This window comes from Lineus longissimus, chromosome 1 (genome assembly GCF_910592395.1).
Source record: "Lineus longissimus chromosome 1, tnLinLong1.2, whole genome shotgun sequence".
NCBI classification, from domain to species: Eukaryota; Metazoa; Nemertea; class Pilidiophora; order Heteronemertea; family Lineidae; genus Lineus; species Lineus longissimus.
In genome coordinates, this window is record NC_088308.1 from 18096530 (window position 1) to 18114229 (window position 17700).

The window sequence follows — 17700 nt, forward strand, 5'->3', positions numbered from 1 at the left end:
GCCATGATTGATTGACCCGATTACTGATTGGCAAGTTTAAGGGCAAACTAATTGGAAACTATTTCACCGTACATGCATTTTGCGAGCACAATAAATTGCTTTCGATGAGTCTCATTCCATCTGTAAGGGTTCAACTTGAAATGTAACGCAAACAAGTGTATTCATAAAAATGCCCCCTCCTTGCTCTGTCATGTCTGTGGGCAAAGATTGAGGAATGGACATTTGAATGAAACACAAAAGTTGAGCCAGACCTGCATTAGGGAGGCAAAAATAGGACAAATCTTGTAACAAACTGCGCACTCTAGACCACTGAAACGAGGTTGATGCAGGAACTGGTTGTCCACATTCAGTCAGAAATATGAAATCCAAGATGTCTGCCGTGCGGCCATATTGAATATTAGATTCCACCAAAGACTAAAGGGCAGCAGTGTTATCCCAGCCAATAGTCCCTGGAAAAAGACATGAGGATCACAAAAAGCCCCACCAAAAAGGCAGTAGACTGCTGCAATCATACTGCTTCTCAGGTGGGGAGACCATAAGGCCAATTAGGTGGCATACCGAACTTCCAGCGGTATTGCCTCCGTAGCGTCCAACGTGCATTGTCTGAAAGCTGAGCAATGTCCATTCATTGAGGGACTACATGTAGATGGACACATCACATGTTATTATAGTAAATTTACCAATAAGCACACATTTTTTGACTGTAGGGCTTGTGATGCACACATTTCCCCAGGCCCGGCCTTTTACCAGGGCAGGCTGCTCAGTAAATTGGAAGGCCTGCCTTGGACACAAGAATAAGAAGAGGGAAGTTGGGGAAATGATTCTCCACAATGTATTTAAGTCATCGATAATAGCATATGAGCAGCTCTGAACGCCATCCTCATACATGCAGGGCCAGTCCAGGACATGAACCAAACCATTATTCAAAACCCCATGACCAGGATTTCCAAGAAATGTCACTGGGCACAACAGCCAAACAACTATACAACACTTGTATAGATAGGTGGTCGTTCAGTTATTTATGCCAATGTTCCATTCCTACGTTTAAACGTGGACTTGTCAGGCAAGAGGACTCAATGAATCATCTAAGGACACGAGATTCAATAAGTCGGACACCAAGCACCATTCACACTTGCGAAATCATGATATTTCATGTATCAATTCTCCTATTCTCTTGCAACCAGCAAATGTCGTAAATTTGGCATCATAAAACCAATATGAATCTGAACATAACTGAGAAGTACAATATGTAAATAAAGTTTATGAATGAAATTCGGGGCCCACCTCACCACTGTAGGCCTACTCCTACATGCCATGTGAATTGGGCTATGAGAAAGTTTGTTTAAATGTCCTGGTGGTTTACCTAAGTCAACAATTGAAAGAGGAAATGCCTGCTTTTCACAGGAAATGTCTGTCTGGGATCCTACAGACAACTTTGCCATTCATAAAAATAATGCAGAACACTCCGATGAGTATGCCAAAATTAAAATGATGGACACTGGTTAGCAAGAACACTGCTATTGCACAGTTTAGGTCGCAGCAATGGGAACTTGGAGAAATTTCAAAAGGATCCCGTGAAAGCCAATTCTTTCTTAGTTTCAGGCAGGCTTTTCCGATAGCCTTTTAACTTAAAAAAACACTTTCGTACAATTCGTTTCACTGATCAGTCCCTTTCCAACCATTTCACTGACCAGGGCTTCCAGTGAATTATTCAAGGCTGTTGACGGCAAACATTGGATTCCTTGAAGTCCCAGGTCAGGCATATCAGGTAAACATCAATGAATGCGGCCAACTAACATTCACAGTGCTAAAATAGCCCAATATATACAAACAATCAATCGATTGATTAGGCAATGTGTTAGCAAAGTATTTTGATCCCTTACTGGATGTGATAACCTTGTCTATATTCCAGGTATACTATTTTCACGATATTACCGATATTGCCGTAAGATATTTGGATATTTGCCAAAATTCCTAATCCCATTCTCAAAACTGTACAGGAAGAAGAAGTCAGCTTTTTTATATAAACCAGCCACCGGACTAAGCAAAAAAAGATTCATATTTTCATGGAGCTATTAAACACCTTTTTAATTTTCAATATCTTCTTTTTAAAAGATGCATAACTGTTTTCAAGCTGAGGTTTATTGGGAAACAATCTCCTGTTGCATATAGTAAATGCAGGAAAATAAACAACTTTAATTATGCGGAGAAACAAGCTGTTGATACAAATTCCTAGTACAGAGTAGAGAAGAAAAAGAAATTGAATCATTGCCAGTTTTCACAGGTGGTCTCTACACTGGTTAATAGGCCGCTATGATCAGGGCCTGTTGTAAGCTAGCCCTACATGTACAGTAGATCCTGTTTACTGTCTTATAGGTGTACGATTCCTGGTTAAGTGTGTCATGAGAACCTCAGAGCGGAGTTCCTGTAAGGACACCCTGATAAAGCCTGATAAATCCCGTTAGCATTAACCCTTGTATAGTGACCACATCAAGTGATGGGGACTGCTGGCTGATTCTTTGGAAGGAAACTAATTAAAATTTTAATAGGGTCCTATTATGACATTTTATACTTCCTGATTGTCACTGTTGGGCAATACTGGCCCTATCTATTCCAATATCTGAAATGTATATAAACTATGACACATCATTCATCGGAAAGTTTTAGGGGAGTGTTTTCTGTAAAATCAAATGGACATCGGTCTGGTTCTACTCGGTGACACATGATGCAGCACATGCAACTTCGATAAGTTGTTTTCCAGTGAAAATAGGATGTTGAAGTAAAAACACACAATTCAAAGACACTCTTTAAGATAAAACCCACCAAAATTACCTCGAGGTCTTTCAAAACCTTGGACACTACACTCCTTTTAAAGGACTTTGAATTAACGCCATGATTGGCAGAAATTGGAAAAAAGTTCCCAGATTTTTTATACGGTTCCATTTTATGCCAACATCTGCCGATTGCGCACTGATTTGAATTCCTTGAAGGAGTAAAGGCCTGCATGATCTTACAACTGAATAAAGCATGAACAATTACACAATTGAAATCTACGTTCCAGATTTTAACTATTCTAACTACCTGAGCCTCATTTCATTTTATTTCACGTTGAAACTTCCTGTCTGAACTGTTAAAATGAATTCGCGTTTTCAAGAAATGTGTGAAAAAGTCCATTATTCATCCCACACTGGCACAATAGACTATTGACAAAAAATCGAACTCCAGGATTTCATCACACTGGGTAGTCATCGGTTTAAAAAGAAAATTGTCAGCTGAGAACTAAAAGAAAGAAATCAAAGTCATTCATTCACAGAAATTAGGCTTGACACTTTATCTATCTATCATATCATATATTCATTGTTGACCTGTTGACTGAACAAGGAAGTTTTAGGGGCCATCTCAACCATACAGTAGGAAACCAATAAAGTGACTTCATGATACCACTCCCATCCCTGTACATGTATCTTTTGAGGTGTCAGAGATATTCATTTACATATATTCGGAGAAAACAACAACAATATATTTGGGGGGGGGGGGGTTATGACAAACATTAGTCATTTTCCTTTGGGAGGACTTCCCAAATTGCTTTTAGATGTATTTTGAATATCCTTGTTGCCAAATTGACAGGCAGAATACTCAGATATGGTGTTTAAGAGGCTGATTATTGTCATTGCCTGAAAGTGGATAAAAACAGACAGAGTTTTATATTGTGAGTGATTCCTTAGGTAAGCAGGCCTGGCAACATACTACCAGTCAGGTAGTAATAACCATGCCTAGTCAGGCCTGGCGTGATGGGTCATATGATATGACAAAATTTCACACCTGAGCCACTACATTGGTTTCAATTTCAAGGTATTTTTGAGATGACCCCTAACATGACACTATGGCTGCCTGATGATCAAGGTAATCATATGTGGTGATGAGGGCCAGTCCCAACTAATACCTGCGGTTCATTCTAGGAAAACTATCTGTGCTGCATGGGTGTGTGCATGAAGTGGCAAGTCAAGCACACCTTAAAATAGATGCTGTTTTAGGCCATACAAAAATAAAGAGTAGTGTATCTATCTCATTTGAGTAAAAATTTGTGAGTCCACATCACTTTTTAATAAAATCATTTTCATTTCATTTGGAAATACGGTATTTTTCTGCCAATAAAGCGCATTGCACCACTCTCATTCTTTTGGCTGGAATTTGTACCTTCATGACCTTAAAGGGACAATGTAGGCAGCAGCTAGGCAGGCAAGATAAAGTTACAAAAAGCCACCAACAGGGGTCTCTTATATCTCACATTAAGTCGAAATGATTCACGCTTGTACGAAGAATATATTCCGTGCTGAATCTGACATGACCCAGGGCCCTTACTGTGTATATTAGTCACCTGAAGATGGTCAGTAAGCGAGATACGGCCTGATGAACTTGCACACAATAGGGCATACACGGATACAGAAACTAGAGTATGATTTGGTGATGCATTACAATTGCTTTGCTGCGCGCTTACTAGGGCACTGCACTGATAATATTAATATTACCGACTGAGGCACGGTAAGGGCATTGTATTGCTCGTACCAGGGGGTTTGGGGGGGTTTCCCTCAACCTAAAGGCGCTGCGCGCTTACTAGGGCACTGCACTGATAATATTATTGCTCGTACGAAGTCAGGTACAAATTCCTTTGCTTCAGCTTACGTGCATGATTGCAAAGATAAAATGTGCATCAAAATGATCCGTTTAGACGTGACGTGTAGTGTCACTCAACTGTAGTGTAAGGCGTAATGACTAAACGTCATTCAAACATATTGTGACACTAAACTAATTGCCCTGAAATCGTAGAACAATGCCAAATAAACTGGCAAATGGAATTTGAGCATTCGCGCACTTACCACTTTCTGAGAACAAGATAGAAAACTTGATAAGTCGTGAAATTGTAATGTCTTTTCTTGAAAATCAGAAAAAATACCGGAAGCTCAGAAACCCAGCATTGGATTGAGCAGGGCGTGAAATACAGTATTTATCGAGTAAATGTAGTTTTTTTGTAGCTGTATTACTAGTATCACTATATTATCAATAACACTTTATAATATCTAAACCAAAATTACTTATTTTAAGTTATAGTGTATATTTCTATATTTTATGAAACACATCAACACTACAGTACACTTACTCCATATATGGAAGCGATACCAGGAACACTCCACAGGGAAATTCCAGGAAAGAGATCATTGAATAGCCGACACACTTTCGAAGAATCTTGGCAGTATTTAAAGCATGGTGCTGTTTAGTTTCTCATTTATTGACGGCAACGCCGCGTCGATACATCATTGTACATTTACTGAAAGCTACTTTCATGACAATTTCGCGAGCTACAGAGGAGAAGGTGGTAAACAGGTGGTCCAAACCTGGTCCTGGCTTTGGGATGAAAAACCAGCAGCAGGAGCGGGAGCCATTTTCAATATCCCCAAACCCAGATGATGCAGGGAGGCTAGACTTTGACAAGGTAAAAAGTGGTTCTTGTGCGTGTGTAGTGGATGATGCATTTACTCCCTCAACAAATATGTCTGATCTCAACGTCTTGCGCCGCCCAAGAAATTCCAGGGGATCCGATTATCCAAAAGCCACGCTGATCAAAAAATCATTGTGCGACCAAAATGGACGTGATGGGAACTATTTTAGTGACAATTTCGTGGATATACCTAACCCTATTCCTACTGGACCAAGTGCCTCTTCGAACCGTGGATTAAACACTGTGATATCGAACGCCGTTCTCATCAGAACCACAAGTATTGCGAGTACTGGTTCAGATAATGAAGCATTTAGTGACGAAGCCGAAGGCAGCGAGCCCAAATCGGGATTATGTGATTACTCAAAGAGCGCAGCCTCCCCGTCCCCTTCGGTCGTGGGGGAGACTGATCAGGATATACGACGGTTGACCCTAGCCAGTGATTCCATAAACCCTAGTCATACGTCGGAACAAGACTTTGATAGTTTACTGAGCAATATTGAACGATTGAGAGAAAGTGGGTGGTTCTACGAGAATATATCACGGCATCAGGCTAAACAGCTGTTAAGGAATAAAAGCATGGGTGCGTTTATTATTCGTGAAAGTACGGATCCTAAGCACTTGTTTTCTTTAAGCGTACGAACTCAAAGGGGAACTACGAGTGCGAGAATTGAATACACAAACGGACGTTTTCGCTTGGACTGCGAGGATTCGATCCGGCATCACATGCCCGTGTTTAGCTGTGTTGTAAAATTAGTCAATTTCTACATTAAAATGGGACAGAAAGGCAACAAGCCAAATCCATGTGTATGGTTGGAGAGTACTGGTCGTCGTGATATGCCGGTGAGACTCAGTCTACCTGTGAGAAAGGAACTGCCGAGTTTGAGACACTTTTCGCGTCTCGCTATTGCGAATGCCGTTACTGACACTCGGGTCCACGATAGTTTATTCCCAAATCAGGAGACAAAAAAGTTAACGAAACTGCCACTGCCAAATCCTTTGATTCGCTATCTGCAGAGTTATCCTTATCCTTACTGAGTGATAGTGATGGTTCTAGTTGTTGTCAATGTTGAATCTTAGTGTTACAAGTTTACCTGCCATTTAAATTCGTTTGGAATAAAGAAAGTGTAACCTTCACTATATCATGTTGCTATGAAAACACATTGGACATGTAGGATCCACATTTAGGATTTCAACTTCTCAGACTATGTGAAGGAATACACCTTACTCTTACACACACTGAGAGAGATATAAGTAGACTCGGACAATTTAATTTCAAACCACTTGTATAGACGCAGTAGTATTTGATTTCGGAAATTATATATTTTAGTTTACAGAAATACTTATGTAACCACTTCTTATGGTGTCTCATTCCAAAAAATGTTGTCAACGAATTCAAAGAAATGGCTTATAAACTTGAGTAAAACTGGTAAAAATTATCAAGTTTCAGTTCGAAGCTTATACGTAACTCAGGGTCGATTTTCATACTATGACATTTCCATAATGGTCATGGTGCTATGCATGAAGACACTCGCTAACTTATTTTGTCATCTCATTTCCCGTCACCCTCTCGTGCATCGCATCAGCCATTACATAAATGACGCATGCAATCGAAAATTGTATATCACTGTCATCATCATGTACATTTTTCATGTTTTTGTATGTTTCTGTACCTCTTCGATCATCACTACATTATGTATGAATGAATATCTGTCCGATGGACACATTTTCGGCACCAAACTCGTCCCTGTCAATCCAATGTCACCTCTGTGAAATAGTTGTGTTTACACGCTATATTTGATCCACTATCCAGGTCGTTTTACGAAAATATGTCTTAAAGAAAAGTAATTGACGGAGAAAAACCCACATCGATAATGATATTGACCGACCATTTACATGTGTCACTCTAAAGTACAGCGCTGTCATGAATCAGCAAGCCATTGCAGACGTCAGTGAACACGAGGTGGAACAAATTCCTGGAACTGCAGGCGTCCTCTCACCCGATTAATATTTATACTAGTACTGATAGTGACTCGGGGGCGTCACAGCAGTGGAAACAGATAGGTCAGTGATTATTGAACCGAATCATGAGTTTTGCCAGCACTTTATTCTTAGTGATGATGCGTTGCTGAATAACATGGGATATTCTAAAATCAGTAATCTGCAGTCATTCTACAGACATGGCAAGTGGCCCCAGGATCACACCTGAGACAATTTGCAACTAGGACCCCAAGCAGTACATGCAGTATTGAAGGGAACTTGTGTACTGGCATATGAATGAGGGGTCTTTATGTTGGCAATAAAACTAAAACCAACAGCAAACTCCACTAGTAGAATCTGCATGATTGATAGGGAAGAAAATCCTTTTGATTTAGATAAGAAAGATATAGAATGAAATTGATGTTGAAACCTGAACATGGGAGCCACAAAGTTTTTATCTTCGATCTGTATACAAAACGATCATTCATTTTGCCATGAGTCCATCACCATGAATAATAATTTATTGAATAAGGGCATTGTATATTAGTGTACTGTAAAATCATTTAGCCAAAAATAAAACTTTCCAGCTAGTCTCTGTCATGTCTGTATCAGAATTGCATTTATCAGTGTGTTAACTCTCCTTTCACAGATCTATAAGATAGTTTCTGATTATTCTATTCAATGTGTTTTTAAATCGCTCGTGGTAGGATTGACAATGTTTTGGAAAATAACAGAAAATAACGCAAAGGTTATAAAACTTCCGTTCTCTCTCTCTGAGTGATAGAGCCTTGTATGATATTAAGTTGTAACGATAGGTCTTTTGGTCTAACAACATAGATCAGTGAAACTGGAGTCAATTTTTGCTGACTCAGCTGTCTGTCGGGTTCACATGTACTGCCTCTGCATTATGTCAGCAGAGCAGCAGGCCCTTGGGTATCTTGTTCATGTTGTATACATTTATAATAAGATACAAAAAACTTCCCAGTGATTTTGAAAATTGCAAAAAAATGTCATTTAAATCCTTTTGTTTAGTCTCTCATCTCACAGTGCTAGTAATATTTCAAGCCATTAACACACACTGACAAAAGGCCTGTCAGTGTGAAATGTGTGGGCTTTTCATTCCGGCATTCTAGAATATTGTACACTATAGTCCGACCATAATTGTTCAGGCTAAATATAGGCAATGTAAAGATTGCACAGATGTGTGCTGGCGAATGGGGTATTTCATTGATTTTTCCTTCCGCCCACTACTGCCAAGTGCAAGGACTTACTATGATCCGTAATATCAGAAGTAGTGGTGTTTTTTCAATGATGTGTTATGACTGTGTATTGATAAAATAACTTAAGTGTTAGGCATGCCTGATTGTCCATTTTGTCCCATCAGGGAAACATTGATTGAGTATCCTTGGGTTTAATTCCATAGCTCTTCACAAGCTTTGATGTAGAGCTACACTAAACCTTATTCGAACTTGGGAACGTTTGGAGTTTGTCAAGAATGATGACTATTCTCGATTCTACGTACCAATTCTTTCTTCAAACTTTCGTTGCTTAGTTTCAATCATTGTGAATATTGTAAATAAAAATGATTAATATATTTGATAAACTAAATGAATTTTACATGATCTTGTCATTCCATTTTGTTTTTGACTAACAACAAGCACAGAGTTACTGAAGACGATATTCAGTAGAACCTCTCTATTAAGGACACCCTCAGGACTGACTAGTGCTGTCCTTAATAGAGAGGTGTCCTGATTAGGGAGGTCGAATTGAATGGAAACAACTAATTTGGGACCAAAACTAGTGTCCTTAAAAGAGAGGTTGTCCTTAATAGAGAGGTGTCTGCTAAGGGAGGATCTATTGTATGTACTTATTGGACGAACGAAGGATCAGGCCAAATTTCTCTCCACAGTACAATTACAAACCAAAGCATGAAGAGCAGGGTCTCAAATATTGTGTACTACCAGAGTTGCTTGGTCGGGAACAATACTCACCGTCTGCAACTTGAGAAAGCGCCATGTGTGTCACAACACACCCCAGCTAGTGTAATGAGTTGACAGAACGTGGTTGTGACACTAATGAGTTGACTGAACACAACTTGGATAGTATCACAAGTCGACAGATCATGGTTGTGATTGTGTATTGAGTTGACTGAACACAACTTGGATAGTATCACAAGTCGACAGAACATGGTTGTGATTGTGTATTGAGTTGACTGAACACAACCTGGATAGTATCACAAGTCGACAGATCATGGTTGTGATTGTGTATTGAGTTGACTGAACACAACTTGGATAGTATCACAAGTCGACAGAACATGGTTGTGACTGTGTAATGAGTTGACAGAACATGGTTGTGACTGTGTAATGAGTTGACTGAACACAACTTGGACAGTATCACAAGTCGACAGAACATGGTTGTGACTCTGTAATGAGTTGACTGAACACAACCTGGATAGTATCACAAGTCGACAGAACATGGTTATGACTGTGTAATAAGTTGACTGAACACAACTTGGACAGTATCACAAGTCGACAGAACATGGTTGTGACTATGTAATGAGTTGACTGAACACAACTTGGACAGTATCACAAGTCGACAGAACATGGTTGTGACTCTGTAATGAGTTGACTGAACACAACCTGGATAGTATCACAAGTCGACAGAACATGGTTGTGACTGTGTAATGAGTTGACTGAACACAACTTGGACAGTATCACAAGTCGACAGAACATGGTTGTGACTCTGTAATGAGTTGACTGAACACAACCTGGATAGTATCACAAGTCGACAGAACATGGTTGTGACTATGTAATGAGTTGACTGAACACAACTTGGATAGTATCACAAGTCGACAGAACATGGTTGTGACTCTGTAATGAGTTGACTGAACACAACCTGGATAGTATCACAAGTCGACAGAACATGCTGTGACTGTGTAATGAGTTGACTGAACACAACTTGGACAGTATCACAAGTCGACAGAATGGTTGTGACTGTGTAATGAGTTGACTGAACACAACCTGGATAGTATCACAAGTCGACAGAACATGGTTGTGACTGTGTAATGAGTTGACTGAACACAACCTGGATAGTATCACAAGTCGACAGAACATGGTTGTGACTGTGTAATGAGTTGACTGAACACAACTTGGATAGTATCACAAGTCGACAGAATGGTTGTGACTGTGTAAGGAGTTGACTGAACCAACTTGGACAGCATCACAAGTCGACAGAACATGGTTGTGACTCTGTAATGAGTTGACTGAACACAACCTGGATAGTATCACTAGTCGACAGAACGTGGTTGTGACTGTGTAATGAGTTGACTGAACACAACTTGGACAGTATCACAAGTCGACAGAACATGGTTGTGACTATGAAATGAGTTGACTGAACACAACCTGGATAGTATCACAAGTCGACAGAACATGGTTGTGACTGTGTAATGAGTTGACTGAACACAACCTGGATAGTATCACAAGTCGACAGAACATGGTTGTGACTGTGTAATGAGTTGACTGAACACAACTTGGACAGTATCACAAGTCGACAGAACATGGTTGTGACTGTGTATTAATGAGTTGACTGAACACAACTTGGACAGTATCACAAGTCGACAGAACATGGTTGTGACTGTGTATTGAGTCGACAGAACATGGCTGTGACTGTGTATTGAGTTGACAGAACATGGTTGTGACTGTGTAATGAGTTGACAGAACATGGTTGTGTCACTAATGAGTTGACTGAACAGAACTGCAACAGTATCACAAGTCGACAGAACATGGTTGTGACAGTTTAATGAGTCGACAGAACACAACTTGGACAGTATCACGAGTACACAGATCATGGTTGTGACACTAATGAGTTGACAGAACAGAACTTCAACAGTATCACAAGTCGACAGAACATGGTTGTGACAGTTTAATGAGTCGACATAACATGGTTGTGACAGTTTGATGAGTCGACAGATCATGGTTGTGACACTAATGAGTTGACAGAACACAACTTCAACAGTATCACAAGTCGACAGAACATGGTTGTGACAGTTTAATGAGTCGAGAAAACATGGTTGTGACAGTGTGATGAGTTGACTGAACACAACTTGGACAGTATCACAAGTCGACAGAACATGGTTGTGACTGTGAAATGAGTTTATAGAACATGGTTGTGACTGGAGTTGACAGGACAAGGTTGTGATAAGGCGTCTTGATATGACCTGGTTGTGACAGCATATCAGGATTTGCCCTCACACCTCCATAATTTGCAGGGAAGCGAGGTGATGCCATTTATTATGACCCTGTTGACACCAGTCCAAGCCTCTTGATAAGGTATACTTGGCTACAACAGTTTTGATTCTGTAGCAGTTGGTGATATGAATAGACTAGTAAATGAGGAGTCTCGTCCATTCAGATATTCATTTATCGTGTTCTTGTCGTTGATAAAGTGATCAAGCACGCTTCATGGAATGGGGCATCCGGAGGAAATCAGGGGTTATGTTCGCTTCTTCGGCCCTGCACCATCCTGTGAAGCTCAGGATGCTTCTTCCAGTTCGGGGACCTCCAATGACTGAGAGACCAGTAAGAAATCAATACACACCACCTGGTGGCAGTGAACAGAACTGAAAATGGCATTCAGAGTTGCAATTTTCTTCTGCAATTCAGTTTTTTGGCTCTCAAAATTCCATTTGGGGAAGGATAATGATTATAGCATTCCTTATCAAGAGACCATGATTTCACCAAGGAATGTGATTCTATGATAAATACTTTTTTTCCACCAGAAGAGTTGCAGCGGTGATCCAAGCGAAGAAAGGCCCCCCTAAACTCAAGAGGGCTTGGTAGTACCACCTCCGATCCTGGGGGAGATGTCAAGCATGTGGAGTAAAGAAGCCATATGGGTTCTAGCGAAGTCTTTATTCATTCTGGCAAATGTAGCCATGGAAATTTATCTTCTTTTTGCCGATGCCTACCTTGTGAATTCAGCAAGGAGATCGAAGGTCCTCTGTAGAAGTATGTGGAGCATGCTTGATGGCACAAAGGATGAGAGAGAAGATGAACAGACAAATAAACGAAATATTTCATGTATTTGTGTATATTTAATAATGCCATCAAATTTATCATAATTTACAATCTATATTTACAATAACTTAACAACCATGACAAAATTTAACAACAACCACTTTTTACCCAAATAAAGCCGGCATCCACCGATGCAATTTTTACAAACAATGGACTAAGGATGAAGCTGCAACTGTTTTTTTTGTAGCTGCAGGTCTAAGGGGTATGCTTGTAAGGACGACTTAGTTATCAATCGCAAGTCCAGCATCCCCCTCCCCTGTCAGCAGGTTAGACCAAAAATAGGACTGACTTCACCCTATCACAACGCTACTGAAATAAATCACAAGGAGCCATCCCCCGCTTTAGGCATAACGCCAGACTTAGCAAAAATGCTAGGAGTGTCAAATGCAAAGACACCCAATGTGCTATTGTCAAATCAATACAATTAATAGCCCTTGGCAGAATTGACAAATCAAAAATAATAGGCCTACCTTTCTACCTATCTTAAGGCCTCATTGATATATTCAGACAAAATATATTTAGCTGAATTGAATGAACAATATCATACACCTATGGACAGAGTTAAAAAACACAGAGATGACAACCTAATTCTAAGGCAAGACTTTATTCAGGGGATACTTCCCTGCAGATGACCCTAATTTTGAAAATACAATGTCTCATTTCTCCATTTTCAGAAAGATTTAACCAAGAAAGGGTTGATTGTATAGTACATGTACTTTATCGCATGGAGACATCGTCAATGAGATGAATAAGACTAAAAAAACAAGATAAACTTGTAAAAACTGTCATACGTAAGATTTATGCTTGTATTGTGTTTGATATTCTGCATTCAAAAGTTTTTTTCAAATGAATGAAAAGCCTCACGATCAGATTTGCATGACGTTTGTGCACATAAAAAAAACAAGAGTATACCCGCTTGAACACTTTCCAATAACTTCCTCAACTCAAACCCATGTTTCCCGAATGGAAAATTTCAATGAACTTGTCATATAATGCCAAGGCAATGGTGAGTTTCTAATGGGACAAAAGTTCATGTCAATATGTAGCTCCAAATTTTAGGATTTCCAAGAAATGCATTCCGCAACAAGATCCTTAGATAATATCGTTAAAGAAAAATTTCCAAAAGGGTGAATATTACACATACCATCATTAATTCTTCATTAATTTATTATCACCAGAAGGGTAACGGCACTGGGTGCTACTAAAGCCACGAGAACAGCCATAATGAAAAGCTTGGATGATAGAAATTGCAAATAAAATGCATTCTGGCCATTCTGTACCAACTACATTGCCCAAGTACATGTATATCTTTAATAGCTTATTTCCTGCCTGTTAGGGTTTGGTGCCAAACTCATATTTTATTCGTGCATGATGTATCATCCAAACTTTTTTCCTTTAAAACACTATTTTAACAAATCCTGAGGAGAATCATGGAATACAAAATGCAGTCTAAAGTTGACAAAGTTGAAATTGCAGAGGAGTTTATACAGAGACTGAAGCAAGAATACAAGATTTGTAGGGATAAAGAGGAGGTGGGGATGCCAGGGCTATACATGCTCCTCAATTGGCTAGAGTTGCTTTATATCATTAAAGAAAACACAATGTGAAATGATTAGGCAAGTTCTGAGCCACCCTGTAAAAACTGAGAATATGTTCTCACTCATATCTGTGAGCAGTTTCGAGTACACCAGACCGTGACACACCACTCAACTTTATTGTCATCCCATTTTAATAGCATTGGTTAGACGTATTACCTGCAGACAAGAGATCTTTTTGTTGCACATAGCCGTGATTAAAAATCGCAGGTTGCAACAATCTAAATTGCTTGTCTGCGCAATGCTTTGGGCACTCGCACAAACAAACGGTACAGGTACAGTTTTTTTGACTAGCATCCACATATAAGAATATACAATACAGAAATTAGGATAACTCCATACCTTTATTGACCCGTATACCTAGAACATGTTTGATGAATGCTCAATGCAAAAGGTGTACAAGTAAGGTAAGGTGGAACACAGCAGACAGTACACATTTATGCACATGGTGGCTATAATTGTACCCCGGCTCTAACTGTACCACCCTACCTTACATGCATTTTGTTTTACCCATTTCGAAGATTACACTATAAGGGATAAGTAAGTCAAATTAAACCAAAGTAGGCCTTTGAAGTTTTGGGTCTTTGGCATAGTAGAACAGACACAGTGTTTTCCTAATGAGTATGTAAATATTCACAAGGTTGATACCGGACACACTCACATGGGCCACAGGAAGATTCACAGAGGATAGTGAAGAGTTACCAAGGTGATGAAAGAGTCAAAATGAGGTCATTTGTCACAGGTCAATGGTGGAGGGAGGGGGAGGGGGGTTACCAGTGACAAAAAATGCACGAACCATGCTTCATTGAGTTTCTTTCGGCAAATATATGCTTTCATTTCACCGATGAAAGATGTCACATGGGCATGCACAGACCAGATCAATTTAGTCTGTCTGATACACCCCAAGTGGAAATTTTTCCAACCTATTTAAAAATACACATTGTTCTGATTTCCATCCAAGCCTGATACTTCACAAAAAACAGGCATTGTAGCTGTCAGTAGGTGTACTAGTATTGATCTGACTATTTGGCATTATATCACATTCATTCGAAAGTTCTCGAACGACATTACAAAAGGCTCATTAAATTCAATTGCATTGATTTTGATGCAATGGGTGGCGGATCCAATTTGTGGCACGGTACTTTCCATGTTTGAAGATTTGAAACTTAAACATCTTAGTGATCAAGTCACAAAAGCGCTCAAATCTCTAACAGAAACCTTTTTCAACAAGTCACAAGGTTGAGATGGTAGGAATCGGGCAAACAGGGGTGCTCCACCACAGCAGTTCACTTGAACAATATCTACAGCTAAATATTGAAACCTTCCCTTGGCCCACATGCACCGCGTCACGCCCAAGAGAACACCACCAGCACAAGGGCACAGAGTCAAGCAAGTTCAATGTAGCAGTATTCCACAATCAGGAATAGAGATGGCCAACCAGCACGTCATCAGATCCAAAGAATTTTGAAAGCAAGGCAAGCGTCCATTGCAAAAGGCCCCTTTGTCCATCAAAATACTGCATGTAGGTGACAAAAAAAAGATTCATTTTGAATACATTCTACTCCTTCAATATCCAATCAGAGATTTACCAAACTTCAGTCACAGAAGTGGATCAAGCCAACAATTTTTCATTCCAGTTTCTCTGATCTCATTACTTGCCATAACCTTTAACATTTGGCTCAGTGTCTGCTTCAGAGATAGTCGGCGATATGAAAAAAGGCTAGTAAATGCCCCGACTTAAATTTTGTACATAAATACCTAGTGCAGACAGATGTACATGAAGTCTTCAGTAAAAGCATTCACTAGTTTTTAATTCATATCACCGGGAAGCACGAATATCACGTCCCTTCACAACTTCCCCTTCCACAATTGCATCCAAACACAAGAACAGTTCCACTTATTTCGTTTATTACTGTAATTCACTAAGTCATTGCTATATATTTGATGACTTAGCAGTCACCTATACTTTTTCCCCCAATGAAAGGCTAGACGTCTGCAGTGGAAAAGTGACTAAAGCTAGCTGCCCCAATGGTGTTCTTACTCGGTCATGACACACTTAGCGACGAGTGTTCATCAAGGCATACATTACATGGACAACGACCTCTCCTCAAGATGCTGTAAATGAGAAAGAAAAAAGCTGTTGAAAAAAGGAACAGAAGTTGGGGCTATTCATTTTAATAGTATGTACACACAATTTCCTGATATTTCAGAACGCCTTTAACTATGTACGCATGCATATTCTTGAACCAAGACCAACACCTGCATCCCAATGCAAAAAATTGTCAGTCACTCTGGTGTATGCAGTCAATGGCACAGCTAACATCCTCAAGCTGCAAAATGCAACATAATCGAACTTGTTTTCGCACAAATGTACTTTAATAACGTTCGAAGTCATTAAACCATCACTAATTCCAACTAGACTGTTACATCTTTTTCATTACGAGTGACATGCTTCAGTGAATAGAAATTTTCAAGTCATATCCCTCCGGCACCTAAACGCCACACTGAAATTCCAGCGGTATTTCCCATGTAGCCTCCGTCCAAATGACGCACATTGTCTGGAAGCTGAGTAATGTCAATACATTGCGGGTCAAGATGCTTAACGCAAGCGTACACAAAGTAATGTAGGGTCTTCTGGATGGCTTAACAACAAAGCATATTTTACGATAATCTCAGTAATCAGATCATACACTTATATTATCAACTAAGACCGCACAACAGGAGAAGATCATGAAGATTTTAGCAACATACAATGAAATATGTTTGTCATTTTACGAGTTTATGGTATACTGCATGTTTTCATCACTGCCAAACAATAAACGTTACACTTAATACAATGTCAAAAGAGGAAGAATATGGAAATAAGACAGATGGAACACAATAAGAAAACCACACAAGTCTGTTTTTCTAGTGGAAATATCACATGAGGGGTTGTCTTGGCCCAGAAACACAACAGCCCACAAGCTGAGTGGGTTTCTGTGACCGCCAAATCAACCATGACAGAAAATATTAGACCAAAATCTAGGACGAAATGGTCTAAAACTTAATATGATTTTTATATCGTCTAATGCCTCAAGATAAACATTTCTGAAAGAAACACCAAATCTGTAATCTGTCTTTTCTGTGCAACTTTGTATGATAACTGACAAAAGAACTATAGAACATTTGACACAAAACTTCTGAGAAATTAAAAAGTTCTCGAAATATAGGATTGCGTTTTTATCTCATTTTTTTATTGAAACCAACACACTTATCCCCTCACCATGGTGTTATTATGACTAACCCACCCCATCACCACACAGGGCCATAGCTAGAAAGCTAATCACTTGGTGTGAACGGTTGCGTGGGCTGAAGCTTCGCAGAGACATTCTGTGATGCAAATGCTGTAAACACTTCTGAGAATTCTTCAAAACCCCAAAATCAAGTTAACACGTACAATGACTTCACAATCAACTCATTTTTTTATTGAAACCAACACAAATATCCCCTCACCATGGTTTTATTATGACTATCCCACCCCTCATCACCACACAGGGCCATAGCTGGAAAGCTAATC

General features: G+C 39.6%; 2 protein-coding genes and 1 long non-coding RNA gene across 4 annotated transcripts in view; 1 reads left to right on the plus strand and 2 right to left on the minus strand.

Moving 5' to 3' along the window:
* Positions 1-4975, minus strand: part of LOC135493059 (uncharacterized) — a 34012-nt gene extending 29037 nt beyond the window's left edge. The window contains exon 1 of one of the 2 annotated variants that reach the window (XR_010448181.1): positions 4878-4975. This is a non-coding gene — a long non-coding RNA (uncharacterized LOC135493059). Of the gene's footprint in view, positions 1-2832; positions 3054-4877 lie in introns of those variants that run through there. The other variant, XR_010448188.1, reaches the window with a different exon arrangement.
* Positions 4976-5246: 271 nt separating this feature from the next.
* Positions 5247-9091, plus strand: LOC135489554 (uncharacterized). Its single transcript, XM_064774956.1, has one exon. The coding sequence runs from the start codon at positions 5342-5344 to the stop codon at positions 6530-6532; it is 1191 nt and encodes a 396-aa protein (XP_064631026.1). The 5' UTR covers positions 5247-5341; the 3' UTR covers positions 6533-9091.
* A 3455-nt stretch (positions 9092-12546) lies between these two features.
* Positions 12547-17700, minus strand: part of LOC135489565 (protein CLEC16A-like) — a 31922-nt gene continuing 26768 nt past the window's right edge. Inside the window, exon 25 of the mRNA XM_064775042.1 lies at positions 12547-16259. Coding sequence (XP_064631112.1) covers positions 16230-16259 — 30 coding nt within the window. The 3' untranslated portion in view covers positions 12547-16229. The remainder of the gene's footprint in view (positions 16260-17700) is intronic.

Coding starts and splice junctions, on each gene's coding strand:
- LOC135489554 (XM_064774956.1), top strand. CDS start 5,342: ATGACAATTTCGCGAGCTACAGAGGAGAAGGTGGTAAACAGGTGGTCC.